Source organism: Calonectris borealis, chromosome 4 (genome assembly GCF_964195595.1).
Source record: "Calonectris borealis chromosome 4, bCalBor7.hap1.2, whole genome shotgun sequence".
Classification (NCBI taxonomy): domain Eukaryota; kingdom Metazoa; phylum Chordata; class Aves; order Procellariiformes; family Procellariidae; genus Calonectris; species Calonectris borealis.
Genome location: NC_134315.1, coordinates 32,046,596 through 32,063,130, shown reverse-complemented (window position 1 = coordinate 32,063,130; position 16,535 = coordinate 32,046,596). Strand labels below are relative to the sequence as shown.

General features: G+C 40.2%; 1 protein-coding gene across 1 annotated transcript in view; it reads right to left on the bottom strand.

The window, feature by feature from the left end:
- Nucleotides 1-236: 236 nt before the first annotated feature.
- CRACD (capping protein inhibiting regulator of actin dynamics) overlaps nt 237-16,535 on the bottom strand; it is a 137,789-nt gene continuing 121,490 nt past the window's right edge. The window contains exons 8-13 of the mRNA XM_075149143.1: nt 15,612-15,680; nt 14,125-14,307; nt 9,048-12,444; nt 7,394-7,584; nt 6,160-6,325; nt 237-3,204 (exon numbers count right to left, since the gene is read on the bottom strand). Of these exons, the coding sequence (XP_075005244.1) occupies nt 3,044-3,204; nt 6,160-6,325; nt 7,394-7,584; nt 9,048-12,444; nt 14,125-14,307; nt 15,612-15,680 (4,167 nt within the window). The 3' untranslated portion in view covers nt 237-3,043. The remainder of the gene's footprint in view (nt 3,205-6,159; nt 6,326-7,393; nt 7,585-9,047; nt 12,445-14,124; nt 14,308-15,611; nt 15,681-16,535) is intronic.

Below are 16,535 nucleotides of genomic sequence, written 5' to 3'. Positions count from 1 at the left end.
CAAGTATTTGCAGTGACAAAAGTACACTTAACTGCGAGCATCTTCCTGATTGTGAGTCTTCTAAAAGAACTACAGTAGAAACTATTATCTCACTCTCTCTGATGAGCCATCTACTTTGAATTCTCACATCTTGAATTAAAAGGTAAAGTAGAAGTTGCACTGGCTATGTTGCTTCATCACGTCTGGTTCCTCCATTTTATCGTTAGCAGAAATACATAGGCAAGACACTTGTAGCACTGTAAAAAGTTCTATTTATAAAGCAAACCTGAACTACATGGTTAGCAAAAGGAGACACAGAATACATACATCATTGATTAGATAATTTTGACTGGGTTATAGTTTAATAAGAATTAAAATGACATTAGTATAATAAACAATTGCACTTTAAAACATTTGAAAAATTAAAAAAGTACACAACAAATACCCCACAATTATACATCTTATAGTTTTTATACATTACTATATGAACATAGAGGTTAATTGTATATAACCTTGTCAGAAGAAATGGTATTTTGTGTGTATAAGTTACAAAAAATTGAGACAATATACTACATAGTGGTTTATTCGGTTCTTAAAACATTTTTGCTGTTTTAAACTTGGAAGTAATGTTTTGGTTTTATTTTTTACAGATTTCCAACACTTTATCAGAAATGGCTGCAACACAGTTAAAGCAAAGTAACACTTCACTTCATTGGTATTTAGTGCAAATTTTTGTTAATTTAACATGAAATGTCACTGTTGAACATGTACACTTTAGAAATGTTTTCACCAAGTACTGTACATAATACAGTTTCCATTATTACACTAGATACCTTTATGGTTGGAAAAAAACCTCTGCTTTGAAGCTTTAGATTAAGACCATCCTTAATGAAAGCTCTATTCTATGTGCTATAAATGTATTGTATTGGAAAATTGCATCCTTATGTCATGCACAATAGCACCTAATTTTGCTATGCTTTTCAGAATACCAGTATCTTTAATTCTTTAATCCTGATTTACTTCACCTTCTCTATATTTCTGCCTGAATCCTTCTCCCAAGAAGTAATCATAATGATGGATTTCAGGCAGTTTAGTTCTTGTAATTACAAATACATATTGCAGGCTTATAAACTCAGAAAAAGTGTAAATTTAACTTAAGAAGCACTAATTCGTGGTGCTAGCAGAGCAAAAATAATTATGGGCCCAATTCTTTCTTCAGATAAGCTTGCAGAGATTTGACTTTGAAGGCATTAAGTGTCTTTTTTTTTCCTCAAGCATTTGAGAGCAGCATTGCCCCATCTCTGTATAAAACATTTTAAATACTTATATTAAGGGTAAAAAGTTACTTTAAAGATTCTGGATTTAAATATGAAACGGAGCAAAACTGATGACTTGAGACCCAAAAAACCCCATCTTGCTGCTACGCATCTAATCAATCTAACATGTCCCTTGTGTTTGTGCTATTGTAACCATGATACTGAACAGTTGTTTTCTGTTTGGTGGGAAATAGCATACTCAATAATGACTTTTGCTGACAAGCCCTTTTTGATTCCTGGAACGGGAGGATACAGTGGGTTTCATTCTGTTTTCTGCATAATTTAAAGTGCTACTCCTCATGCTGCATACAGCAGTTTGGCTGAAATACTTCCGTTAAACATTATGTGGTATCACTCTATAATGATGCAATTTCTTCTCATGAAAACATCTCCCTTTATGATGTTGTAGGCTTAAAGGTTCCTTTGAGCCTTATGGTTATAAGAAGGAGGTGTTCAAATTTGTTAAAGACTTCCTTGTAAAACAAACTCTGGTGTGTTACAGACTTATTTACTAGGGTGACTTTTTAAAATGTAAACCTAGCTATTTCTGTGGGATGTTGAGGATAGTAAAATTTTTATTACATGATGGACTTTATCCTTTTTTGTAAGAGGGAAGGGGTGAACATTTCTATTTTAGTTACAAGTAGTAATAAAGTGTTCAATTGCCAAAGCAGATACCTGAGATGTGGAAAGTAAACTTCTTTCTGAAGTGTTCTGGCTGTACGGGTCAAAGTACAGGAAGTTATCTGAACTACCTGAAGTTACACGTGGAGTAAAATCAGGAAGAATGCAGAGTTAAAACTCTTGAGGCTCTCACTGACTTAGCTTTCAGTTCTCAGTTAACTTCAGTTCTGCCAGTCTTACTCCTGTGTGAACTTACTGAGACTAATTCTACAGCTACATGAGCACAGGAATAGTTTTGTTTACTTTAGTTCCAGTTGATTGATTTAAAGTTGTAATCTGCAGTCATTGCCTCTATGCATCTTAAATATGGCCAAGCACAAACAGTGATGCACTTGAATGACTAGTAGAAACACTGACTCCCTGGCTTCTTTCTGACAACTTTCTGACTTTTGTTTGAAGTGTTTTTGTTAAGTAGGATGAATTGTTTTCTTCCTAGGAGTGAGGGAATATAGACATAGTGTGTCTATATAGACATCCTATGATGAAAGAAATTACCTCAGCATTTGGATGGTACCATCTTTCTACTTATCATTTGCAGGTGGAAAGAAACCTCCCGAAGTTCTTCATTAGGAAAGAAGCTTTCAAATAGCAGGTAGAACGAACAGTTCATACAGTTTAACACTTAAAAAAAATTTGGGAGTAAGAGATGGGAACATGCATCTTGCCTTAATTTTCAACAATGGAGTGCTGAAAAAAACTTCTGAGATCGCCACTTAAGTGTAGAGATCTAAAATTCCAGAATCGAATACTCACAGAATTTAAGGAGCTTCTGAACTGAAGTTCTGGCCTTTTTATGATACTCGCTAAAATTTACACCCAGTATCTGAGCATTCTTACATTTTTGAGAGAGTCTGGCTCTGAAATTTTTGCCGTGACCTCATTTAGCTGTTTGTCAAAGCAACAGAATATATGACTTGAGTAGACTTACAGTGAGCTAGAGCAAAATGGTAATCAGTTCAGTTTTCAGTCCTTCAGTACATGCATTTTCAGTTTTGACGTGTAAAAAGCTGAATAAATAAAAAGAAAGCAATTAATAGTCAGCAATAGAGATGTAATTTTACAGTTTACTTTATGATCTGTGGACAGTCACTCCAGGCTTTTGCTTTCCTCTTGGCTAACGCAAGCCAGGCTGGTTCTGTTGACACCGGGTTAGCATCAGGCGTAGAGAATCTCTTGGCCACCTCCTTTGCCAGTGGGGTTGATGGAACAGAATCTGAAATTTCCACTGTTTTTGATGGGGTGGGGAGGGGAAGAGAAAAAAAACATTAGTTGAACCCTGTACTTTGCAGGATTCTCGAGATTTCACTTCTTTCTGTGAAGATGTTCCGACCTAACATTTCATACTTATTTCCAACTCTTTTAGTTAAATCTTACTTTTTATTGTATTTGCAAAATAATCAAGCTAGGAGGAGCTGAGTTTCCTTTTTCAGAGGTGACTCCAACTAATGTAACTCACAAAAATAGGGACAAACTTTTCAGTCTCTCTGAGATCCAGAGAAAACATTTCCAATTCACCAGTTGTCTTCTTTACATAAACTATTTTAATTACATCTGCAGTGTGGCAAACAATGGGAAATAAAGCTGGATTTTTTTTCTCCTTGGTAATGCAGCTGCTGAACACGTGTAACCCAACTCTATTCGGTAGGATTTAGATTGCCTCTTCAGAGTTCTTAAATAAGCACAGAGAAGAAAGCAGTCCTATAGTTTTCTGCCTCAGTTAACCACTCCCATGAGACTATCCTGAAAAAGAAATGAACCAGCTTTCTCCAATAGCTGTTTGTCACATTTTCTTTAAAATAGTGTATTTAAGACAAACAGCTGTCTCAGCAAGAAAATGTGTTGAATAAGCAACTGATTTTTAACAAGGAACTTTACAGAGCAGAACTGTAGAAGTATATTGTAGAAGTCAGGTGGGAAGATTGTTTAATTCTGGGACAGTGAATGCCCTTGAAGGCAGCCTGGATAGAAATGAGTCCTATCTGAAGCCTATGGAGTAACTCTAAAAACCTTAGTTACAAAATAATTCCTCACTAATCCCCCCCTTACACATTTTATTTTTTATGAGCCAAAAAGCTTTTTTTGTTAAATGTTGATATTCAGTCCAAATTACTTTTAGTTGCATTTCATTTTCAGGTTTTAAATTTTTTAAAAAGCTTTAAAATTGCATGGATGGCAAAAATTGTTTATTTTTCTTTTTAGTACATTTTTAATCATGTATTTTTAGCTATAAGTAAATGAACAGTAGGAGCAGCTATTGCTGTAGACAGACACTTTGAAAAGCTAATTATTTTAAAGGTTATGGTAATTTATGCTATTTTAAAGGTTACACCCTCTTATCAGTTCCTGTTGTACAAGACTCAAGTGCAAGTCTGAAACATACCAACTTCTTCAAGTTTTGGGTGTTTTTTTTTAATGTCCTTAGAGGAAGACTCAGCAAACTTTTATTTTAAACATGTTCTAGCCTGGTCTTCTGCCTTAAATGCTCTCCTAATTGTGGGAAACCTAAATCAGTGTCATCATCCATAATAAACAAATACTTGTATGTAGTGTAGTTGATAATGGCTACCTGGCTCCAAACGTAGCCAGTAATCGCACGGAAATCCAGTCAGTATTTCCTTCAGGGCCAACACAGTTCTGTGCTTTCACTTTGGGTAACTCAAAATTGGTAATTCCTCCTGAATTTCCTCCCGAAACTCTCATTCTAGTGCAGACAGACTGACCAAGGATAATTGGGTTTTGGGCCTTCTTTGATCTAATTTGACATAAGCTATTGTGCTAGAGTTTGATTTCTGCTAGAATTGACCGTGTACAGCATAACATCATACTGCTGAGTCTTTTGGGGTAGGGCTGCAACAGAGCCCTCTTACAGGTTGACAGGAATGCTGTAACTCTAAAACCAGTTTGGACACTGAAAGCAGGCTAACGGGGAGCATGAAAGTTTTGGGCAATCTCTGTGAGATCTTAGAATGGTTTGGGTTGGAACGGACCTTTAAAGATCATCTAGTCCAACCCAAGATCTTGCAAGTAAAGTTCTCAGGGATATCTGCACTGGCGTGCAGCTGCAGTGCGGACATGCAGCTGCTCAACCAACTGAATATAGGCATGCATGGGGGTTGTTTAGCTTGGAACAGTCTGTAATGCAGGAGTAGCACTGTTTTAGCTTTTACTATTACAGATATACAGATTATAATATAAATTAATTACCTCATTGCTTTCAGTAGTTGCATTCCATAATTCTTGACTTGGAGTGGTACTGAATAGATTCAGCTGATATGTGGATTTACTTTCAAAGAAGCCCACACTATTTACTGTGCAACTTATAAAAAGGTTTCTTCGACACCTATCTGTACTCTTCTACAAAACCTTTTGCCTAGGACTAATGTTGGCTAGAGAAATATTCAGCAAGTCTCTATTTCAACACCTTACATCACCCCAAATATTATGCCCTTTGGGGAAGTATTTATTTGAATGCACCTGCCTTTTGAATATGTAATTGTTTCAGCTTAACTGAGTGACAAATAAAGTAGTAGGTTCTGGTTCCAACCTTCCATACCAAACACTTGACTGGGAGGGCGAAGTCCTCAATTCAAAGTAACAGGCTACCTTCAACTGAATTGATTAGTTTTTGCATTTTTGAATGAAACGAGACTACTCATTCCAAATATTCTGGGATGAGTATTTCTCCTTGGCAAACTGGGAGGTGTGGGAACACAGTATGCTTCATTTCCTACACAAATACACTTCGTAGAAGTTAAGTATCATTCCCTCTCTGTGCTAACCCCCAACCTAAAGGCAAAACAGTACTGCAATTGCAATTTACAGTAAATCAAATCCCTCTAATGTGCATTAGTCATGTTCCAAAAATACTGTTGGATATGGCTTGGGGAAACAGCCTAATTTTTTTAACTTGAACTGGGGCAATTCTAAGGAAATGCAGTAGCGCAACCTTGATAACCTGGGGAACCTGGTAAAAACCTGTAAAAATTATGTACTTCCAGCATAATGGCCAGCACATGAGACTGGGACAAGTTGCGTTGTTCCGTGCTGAAAGCAAATGCATTTGTAATTCTAGGGGTAATATATAAGGAAAAAAAAAATCATTCAGTCACTTTCTCCAAAACATGCAATACCATTTCTGAAGGGCGTGATTCCTAGAGTAAATCTGAGTCTCTCACTGTACCTGTCACAGAAGTTGGAAGGGTGTTTGACTTTTTTAGCTGCTCCCTTCTTTCTAGTCTTGACACAGCAGTCTCAATTTTCTTCTCCCCTTCTTGAGGTGTAGTTTTCTGCAGCATGCTTGTTTTGCTGCTGCTGCTTTTATTATCTGACTGATTACTTACAGCAGCCTAGAACAGAGAAGGAAAACTGCTAAATGAGAAACATCTGTCGTAGTGGCTACAAGAGATGTCACACTTGATGCTTTCATTCATCACCTGTCCTTTCCTTAACCTTCCTTTTTGCCAAAGACTCAAAACACTCTGATACTTCTAAAACTAACAGTTATTAGAGACTGTAAAAAAAAACCCACAAAGTTAAATTTATCATGTTGTCATTTCAGTCAAAATATGGAACAGTTTGAGCCAGCCCTACCTGTTAAATACAGCACTGACACACAGTGTGCACTGGTGGGCAACTTCACGCCCACTGCTGTTTTCTTCCACCAATTATCTATGTAATTATGGATGTGTCCATCAGAAATTTGGGTCTCATAACAAACATCAAAATATACTTAGTTATCCACATAATCTCGCTTTTTACCATCTGTGGTATCTATATACAGCATCACTGCTCGTGTAGCATCACTTCTGTACTGTAAGTAGAAGTGTTTGTCTTACTAATAGAAAACCATGAATAGTAAATAGCTATTTAGAGAACAGGAAAGAAGTGATACTTGAATTCAGTGCCTGCTTTAGGCATTTGGATGTTTCACATGACGGTTCATTTCTTTCATTCGTCTACATTTTATCCAAATAATACATGTTATGATAAAAATAAATTCAAACTTACTAATATTCACCTATATTCACCTACAAATGAGTATTCCAGCTGTTATTCCACAGGCATTAAGGCTTAACATCTTATTTACTCAAGCCTTGAAAGAACCATGTTGCATACAATTTTTCTGTTCCATCACCTGTGCAGTGGTCATGCTCATGATTGCCATTAACCACCACCTGATATTAAGGCATCAGAGTTTACACTAAAATTGCCACACTATTGCACAGTATTTTCTCCTGGAGGTCTCAGTTTTGCAAAAGGGAACTCCAGCCTTTCAGACTACTTTTTATTCACTGTCATTTTAGCTTTTACAAACCAAACATTAAAAAAAAATCCCTTTCACATAATAAAACTAGCTAACGGTTATAATTATGGTATCAGTATTTCTAATGGGCAGGTTTCTAAAGATTGTTTACATTTTCTTTAGCCAGCTTCTCTGCTTGCTTTGCCTCTCTGGCTTGTCTCCTCTCTTCCCTCGTAGCTTGCTGCTCACGAAATCCCTTTTGCTTTTGCAGCGCTAATGTAATCCAAAGTGGTTGTGAAGTTTCGACTTTTTCCATCAATTTAGAGCCATCTAAAGAGTGCCTGCTCTGGAGGACTGGTTTTTCTGAAAGAAAACATGAAAAGAATTGGTAAAGTAATGCACATCTCTTGTCTCAAGCAAACGAGTACAACTTCTCTACCTTGTGAGAACTCCGGAGCTAAGCCCATTGAGTGCCCTGCCACTCACAGACCTTCGTGGACTGTATGTCAAATCCTGAAACTGTTTTTATGCCTCAAGAATAAGACCTAATTCAACACACTCCTACAGCTGTCCAAATTTACCCTTTTTTGTGAAAAAGCCTACCGCAGACTCTTAGAGCTGTAGCCTAATTTACTACATATTTAAGTGAAAGTGATATGTATGCACTGACTGTTTACACCTCTGATGAAGGGATCCAGCCACTACGTACTGCAGTTCCCTGATTTTCCAGCCGTATTTAAGGGAAGAAGTCACATAAAGGGCACGGAAATTATCTACTCTTATAAATGCAGCCCCTCTTAGAAAATGTTTTGGTTTTCTTTTTTAAATTGTCACTTGAGCATTTGACTTTCTGTACCCTGCATGAAATTGGGGCTAGCATCCAGTACAGAGCTGTGAGAGGCAGGGAGCAGCACTGGGGTGCAAAGGTGCTCCTGCAGAGCTCCGTGAGCTCAGAAACCCTCAGCTGGCCCGGGCCCTGCCCTCCCAGGCCGGCAGCTGTGCCTCCAAATAGTTTCCATAAATCCTCGTTTAAAAATGGAAGTGAAAGGAAAAAGTGTAAAAAATCGGAAAAAATAAGCAGGAGTTACAGTTACAAACTGAGATACAGTTTTAGAAGTGTCTTGATGCTTGCAAAATTCAAGAATGGAAAAAACCTGGGATTTCCCAATTAAATGTTGAATTCCTGCCTTGCTCTTTTGAGTGTCCTTATGCTGAAAGGGTAGTTTTTCCTCTTGTACAGAATACTACTTCAGGACAGAGGGGCTTTCAACCCTCCTCTGAAGAGCCACTGTGGCTACTGTAATTGTTTCTATTACTGAAGAGTGCCTCTGAAATGCAGACTCTTGTGCCCAGCTATATTCAGTTAGATAGAGAATTTGCCCAGGATAGGCACTATAAGGGGACCTAGATCTTAATATTTTTTTAAGCTAGATAATATTCCCCTAAAAAATAAAACCAATATAATGTAAATTATAAAAATGACTCCCTCTGCTCTGGTGGAACCATTACACACGGAACACAGAGTCCATCCTCTGACTAACGAGGTAACATCTGTACCAAGGAAAACACACACACACTTCAGTTACCTCCTTGAAATTAACTTTCTTAAGCAGGACACACTGGTCACGCTGAGTTTGTGTGTTTCTGAATTAAATTGTGGGGATGGGAAGTCCCATTCATTCCGACAACCCTAAGCAAAGTAGTGGGACTCCACAAATAACATGCCAGGTAAAAATTCTAGCTTAAGACCAAATGTCTTCCTCTGGACTGCCAGTATCTCATTTTGGAAATGCTAAATAGCTAAATGACCTTTGAAAAATACATACCTTTCTTCAATGGCTCAGGCTTTTTGTCATTTTTTTCTCTCCATGGAATACTTATAGATGGGAAAAACGACTTCTTTTCTCTGATTTCTTCCTCTTCGTTTTTGTACTCATTGGATGGTGTGGGGTGCACTGCATTTGCTCTGTCTTCTGTTCTCCAGCCACCGTCCGATTCAGCTTTAACCAACCTTTGCCCTAGCGTATCAGCTAGGTTTGATCTGTTCATTTTAGAGAGAGGAGACGATGGTGGTGTCTGGCTGGTGGGCTTTGGAGCTAAAGCAGGTTTCTGTGGGACCAGTGACTTGCATGTTGGTTTCTCATGAGGGGGTAAAGCACTCTGGCCGGTGGCTGGTAGGACCACTGGTGTGCCTGCTGGTTGTGAAATCTCCGCCACAGTAACTGAAGAGTCTTTTGAGTCTTTTAAAATACCAGGGACGTTCGCCCTCCTCATGCCAGGGGATGTACTCTCTTGTGGAGCAAAACCAGAGGATTCTTTCTCACCTTCTGTTGTAACTAGTGGGTCAGGCACGCCATCAAAACTATCTCCTGCACTGTATCTTTTCTTTTTCCTTTGCTCTGCCTGTTGATCATAATGGAAACGTAAGGAGTAGTTTGTCCTTCGTAGCTTTATCCCAAAAGGAGAAACATTTTCTTCTCCGTTTGGTGCTGGTTTATCTGCTTTTTTTGTGCTGTTATTCTGCTGATTTTCCAGAGCACCGGGAAGTTCTGCCTGGGGTAATTCTTTACCCGGAGAATGAGGAAAACTTGGAACAAGGAAAGATGGAAGATCTTTTGCAAATTTACAGCCTTCTGTGTTGTCTGTCATTTCACTATGGGTTTCCATTTTCTCCTTAGCCTTTTCAGCTAAGTTATCCTTAAAAGCGGAAGCCACATCCTCCTTCAAATCAGCGGATGAGCCAGTGACTCTTCCCACAGCCACTGTTTCATTGCCTTTTGCCGCACTTACATTCTCAGCATCTGAACTGTTTTTTGAAGCTTCTGAAAATTTCTGCCATGCTGGTGTTATCGAGAACTTTGCATTTGCAGAGAGGGTTTTCCTCAGGTTACCATGGGGAGCACCCCGTCCTCGGGGTGTCCAGTCATCACTGTGTCTGCAGACACTTACTCGGTCTCTCTCGTTATATTTGCTGTTTTCTGCGTTCTTTAGGATCCTGGAGCGGATGGAAGCCCACTCAGCTAGTACGGCCTGGTTGTTCAACGCCTCTTGTGCATATTTCATTTTACTGCTGCTGGGTTTGGGATCCTGGGTTTTTTTCTGGGCCTTCTCTGGTGAAGGAATTTCCACGTTTTTTCTCTCTTCTGTTAAGCCAAGTAACGACTTACAAGCAGTGTCCTTTATCTGGTTCAAGTTAACTGCTGTGCTACACAGCTGCGCTCCAGTAACCAAAATAGCTGTGTGGGGTACACACGCAGATGACGGGAGTGTATGAGAGCCCTTGCTGGAAGCGTGCATCCTGCAGTCTTTGATGGATGGAGAAGAGAGTCCTGCTCCTTTGACGGGCATGACTGGACTCAGATTTACTTTCTGAAATATGATCTGTTTATCTCCAGAAGACACTTGAAATGTGAAGGGTCTGGATGCAGTTTGTCTTTCATCTACCTCTTGCCACCTAAGTTCTTCCCCTATTCGCTTTTGTTGCTGAGCCTCAACTTCTCTCTTCAGTTTCTGGGCTAGGACTTCTTCTGATGTTTTATTCCCTTTTTCTGGCTGTTTGAGTTTTCGGGATATTGCTCCTTCTTGGAGCTTCTCCTCTATCGGATGCTTGTCAGCCCCTCCAGAACACAACTGATCCTTGTCCTGTTGCTGTTCCAAGGATTTTTCTTGTTGGTTTTGCTGAAGATTTTGTCCTTCTGTGTCTACCTTCTGCTCTTCCAGCTTGTTCCATTCTTGTTCATTTTGTTCCTTTTGCTGCTTCAATTCATCTTGTTGCACACCCTCTGCACTTTCCATGTGCATTTGTTTTGTGAGCTTGTGTTTCCTCTGCTCCTCCCGTTTCTTTTTCTTATCCATTACTTGCTGGGGTTGTTCCTCCTCTGTCTTTTCTCCTTTCTCGTTCAAATGCTGCCTTTGTTCCTCCTGTTTCTTCTGTTGTTTGAGGCGCTCAGCTTCTTTCTCCTGCTTCAGTTCTATTTCAGCTTCTTGAAGCTCTTTTTCTTCTAGCTCTTGTCTCTGTTTTTCTTCCTTATTTTGTTCTTTGAGTTCTTTTTGTTCCTCCAGCCAACTTCTTTCTTCTTCCTCTTGACACTGTTTTTCAATCTTGTGTTGCCTTAATTCTTCCAGCCCTAGCCTCTTCTGCTCCTCCAGCTCTCGCCTCTGTTTCTCCTCCAGCTCCTTGCGCCTCTGCTCTTCCCATTCCTGATGCTTCTGCTCCTCTAGCTCTTGCCTGTTCTGCTCCTCCGACTCCTGACATCTCTGCTCCTCCCGTTCCCGGCGCTTCTGCTCCTCCAGCTCTCGTCTCTGTTGCTCCTCCCGTTCCCGGCGCTTCTGCTTCTCCAGCTCTCGTCTCTGTTGCTCCTCCCGTTCCCGGTGCTTCTGCTCCTCCAGCTCTTGTCTCTGTTGCTCCTCCCGTTCCCGGTGCTTCTGCTCCTCCAGCTCTCGTCTCTGTTGCTCCTCCCGTTCCCGGTGCTTCTGCTCCTCCAGCTCTTGTCTCTGTTGCTCCTCCCGTTCCCGGTGCTTCTGCTCCTCCAGCTCTCGTCTCTGTTGCTCCTCCCGTTCCCGGCGCTTCTGCTCCTCCAGCTCTCGTCTCTGTTGCTCCTCCCGTTCCCGGCGCTTCTGCTCCTCCAGCTCTCGTCTCTGTTGCTCTTCCCGTTCCCGGTGCTTCTGCTCCTCCAGCTCTTGTCTCTGTTGCTCCTCCCGTTCCCGATGCTTCTGCTCCTCCAGCTCTCGTCTCTGTTGCTCCTCCTGTTCCCAGTGCTTCTGCTCCTCCAGCTCGCGTCCCTGTTGCTCCTCCAACTCCTTCTGCCTCTGCTTCTCCAGCTCTTGTCTCTTGTCAGCTTCCAGCAGTCTTTTCTCCTCTTTATGGCATGTTTGCTCTTCTATTTTCAAAGATGTCTCTCCTTCAAGGAGATACTGCCTCCTCTCTTCTTCACGCCTTCTCTCCTGCTCTTTTTGCATCTGCTCAAGTTCTTGGCACCTTTGTTCTTCCATTTCTCTTTGTTCTTCCATTTCTACAATCTGCCTTATCCTTTCGGCCTCAGAGATCCCCCAGTGATCTTCAATTCTCTTCTCCTCTGCCAGCTGAAGCTGTTTCTGCTCATCTCTGTTCTGGATTAGCTTGTCTGCTATGATGTGTCCATTATAACCTGGGTATCTGTCTCCATACAGCTGAGTTTCTAGGTCCTCTGGTTCAAATTCTGTTATTGTTAAACTTTGTGATCCCTAAAATTGGGAGACAAGTTTGGAGTTATTGAATATTGCCTATTGGCTTGTTATTCTTTACAGTGAACAAACAATCCGTTGCAAATGCAAAACAACTTTTTTTTTTTCTTTTCCAAAACGATGATTTAGATCGAGAGCCAACTCACCAACACACCCACCCCAATTTATGATCACATCATCATATATCCCATGCCTCTCACCTATTTGGATGATAGCCTTTAAAAGAAAGAAAACATCCCAACAGTGATAACAGTATAATGCTAAATATTGAATCACCATTTGCCGTACATGAGCTAATCCAGATTGAGACCTGCCATTTCAAATTTACAGAAGCCCGAGGAATAGAGCACAAGTTTCATATGCCTGTTCTACTACTTAAAACTCCATCCTTTAAGCCTGAAATAATTAGCACCTGCTTCAGGGCATTGTTTTGCCAGTTCTTTCATGGCAAATCTAGCTCTTGCAGAGACGGAAGCTGTTGCCTGCAGAAAAGGGCTCTGCAACGCTAGCCAGGAAAGAACACTGCTCAGGGAAACACAATTTGGTTGCTCTTCACAAATCCTGAGCCAGGATATCTTCTTCCACTAGCTCTGCTGAGAGTCCAGTTCTATTGCAGGAACCGTGGGACCATGCATGGACGGAGAACCTAGAGCTCCCCAGCGGTACTGTGCTGTCCTGTACTGAGGCACATACTAACTGCTGACCGCTGGTTCTCCGTCCTTGCCCCACAGCCCTGGCATGTGGGTGCAATACCTGCAATAAACTGAATACAGATCTTCTTCAGAGCTTACTCCTTGTCTCTGTAGGGACATGGTCTGAAGATGAGCTGCACCTGAAGAGTGCTTCCCAGCACTTTCCTTCAGGAAAACAGCTCAGCTAATGCCCCGTCTAGCTATCATTTGTTGAGCCATCATTTGGCTCCAGTTAAACATTCTGTATAAACTAGAGGTTTAAAATTAATTTCTTCATTGCAAGAGTGATAAATGCAAGTACAATGGTGCGGAAGAAAGGATAGTGGCCTCTCCTGAACCCTGTATTAGTTGAATAGTTTTGTCCCATTTACAAGCACTGGTAAGATGTCAGGATAAAAATCAAAACAGCCATGCAAGCGAGGATTTGATAATTCACTCTAGCTATAGCAAGAGCTGCGTTACTTAAGTATTATTCTTTCTTATAAGACAATGATATTATCACTGTCAGAACCCATGCCAGTTTTAGCGAATCTGTTTTTTCCCAACCAAATTTTGCACTATCTGATTGCCTATACCAGAGCAGTGGCAGATATCCTTCAGACCTTTATGACCTACATTTTTTCCTAGAAAAACTAGAATCAGAAAGCTCTCCCAATGTAAAATCCTAGTGGAAGTACCTCAGGTGTAAGTAGTGTTTATCCCAACTGGCCATATTAAAACTTCTTTGCATCTTCTCTCCAGCTAGGGTTTCATCTTTAGGTTTCTATCTTGATTTCAAGACAAAATGAAAGAAGCATGCATTTTGTTTTGCCCTGAAGACACAAGATTTGTCGAAGAAGCTTTCAACAGCTATCTCTAACAGTGTTCATCACATCGTTAGACAGTCCCCTGTCTGTAGCTACTCCTGGTGCACTCCTTTACGGTTATTTTGTACCCAGCTTCAAAAGCAACCCCTCCTCCTCTTGCTATTTGACCAGTGATTCGATACCTTTGTTAATCTCTTGTGCTTTCTTGACATCCTCTGCTTTTTTGGCTTCACTGACAGCTTGTGTTTAGCTGCACTGTTGTCTAGACGAGCAACAGCCTGGGGAACTGCATCCAAATTGATTGTTTCAATTGTGCCAGAACAGGAAAATTGTCTTTTTGGCCGAGATGATTTGACTGGAGTGACCTGTTTGTATCACAAACACAAGAAGCTATCATTAAGCTATTTGTTCCATTTAAATAAATAAATAAATAAATAAATAAATAAATAAGTCGCGCACACAAAAAAGAGCCTTTGCCGTTTTGAATTCAAAGGAGTTATTAGCAGAAAAGATTTCAAAGCCTGTTTTTCCATTATACAAGTCATGAACTTTGGACATGAAAGTTACAGCTGTAATATTTTCCTATTTCCAGTACTACATGTTTTTATACTTTTCACTTAAAAATTACTTACATTCTAACTGAAGTTTTTTCACAGTTTAGCTCCGCTCAGAAGTTGTTGGGAATGCGAAGATCAGAGGCAGAGTTTTAAGCAACATCAAACACTGGGACATTTTAAAGTTTGCTTACTGTGGAAGAAATATCTACCTCTTTAAATAATTTAGATGATACACTTTAGGCAAGAGCAAGTCAGACTGACTTATCTAATCATTATAATAGAACAGCTACAGAGCTGTACTATCTGCATGGGAGATGACTATGGTATTGGATCTCAGACTGGCACAGTGCCTGTGGAAAACTGTCCCTCCACAGTCATGTGGAGTTGTCCAAGCTAGCACCAAAGAACAGCAAAAAATAAAATAAGACAATACTGGCTTTGATTGGTGCTTTTTTCTCTTGCCCTTCAAATATTTAGGTTCAGAAAGTGCAAATACAAAGTGATTTAATGAGACTCCTCTCATGAATAAATACAGTGGACTGTATGTCTAGACGTGTAAGAGTGAGCCTGTAATCAGTGTCTCCTGTAAGTCACTGAGCTGTCATCCTGAGACTGGTATTTGGCACAATCCAAGTGGAAAAAGAAGGCAGAAAAAAAAGAAGGGAGAAAACATCTTCTGCAAGGAAAGAAAATCACATACATTGTTTTCAAGACAGCTCTGTAATCTTCCAAGGTTAAACATACGCTAATTAGGGAACCAATTACTTAAAAGCCGATGGGACATTTTGCATACGCTTATTGAATTACATGTAGGCATAACAAAGTAGTAGAAATACTTATGAAAATTACGGCTCTGTGATTAATACATCAAATGCAGGAATGCTGCAAGACTGGCAGAGACCGAGTTCTGCTGTTCCCTGCAATCAAGTCTTACAGATTTCTCAATCTTAGTTATTGCTTATTTACTAACCCCCAAACTGCGTAACGTTCACAAAATCTTGGATGATCATGGAACAATGAAATATGTATTAAAGCAAAAACTGACTGTCAGGCTTCTAACAAATAAAATTAGAAATTAACTTGGTGCAAAGCGAGTGTAAAAGTTTTGTTACCTTTTCTTCCACTTCATGTCCTGTTCCAGGCAAATTCATTGCTCTCAACAAATCTGGGGTGTCAGTGGACTAGAAAACAAGATTACCAGAGCTAGATATTAAAATGCAAAGGATCTAATAAATATGGTTCAAAGGACTTGTGAAATCATGCATGTTAGAGCAGGATTTTTACCCTGTTTCCTGTCACTGCAGGATTGATGGATAAACAATTCCTGTTCCTAAATGCTGTAAGTTTCTTTGCTGCTCCTTGAATCACTGCTGTCTATACAGAAGCCCTTGCTGCTACAAGACACTACAAAAGGCAAACCACTCATGCCTCCTTAGCAAGATAACCAGCTTCCAAATAAAAAGAAAGAGCACAGCTTTGTAGGATTTCAATCAGCTCTTAATAGCTTTATTTTCTCCTGACCTACACCTAAGTAAGAAAAGAAGGAACCTGACGAGGCATTACCTCTGCTGCAGAGTTTCAACTCCAGATTCTTGACGACTCCTCTTCTTACAAAGCAAACCAGCTCCCCCAGAGCAACGGGAGCCTATCTGTCAGTCACTAGGGATCCTTAGCTACCGTCCCTCTCCTAGCCATCTCGCAGGAGGGGATTTTTAAGGCGCTGGGGTTGAAACAGCGTTCATCACACCCAGAAATATTGTTTTTAATCATTGTATCACAGTATTACTTCATAACCTAATGAATGTTGGGATCCCATTACACCAGGTGCACATGATTGTTAGTATAAAGCCTAAAAAATCAGCTTTACAAATAGAGGTTAAATGAAATGCAGAACTCTTGCCATCGATCCAAGTTACTCAGTCAGGAAAATCAAAAGTCACAAAGCCACGCAGGAAACCTGTTTGAAGTAGAGCAGGACCATGTGGTCCTGGCCACCAACGCCTGACAGAAGCCACCCCGTCCCCCCAGGACCTATG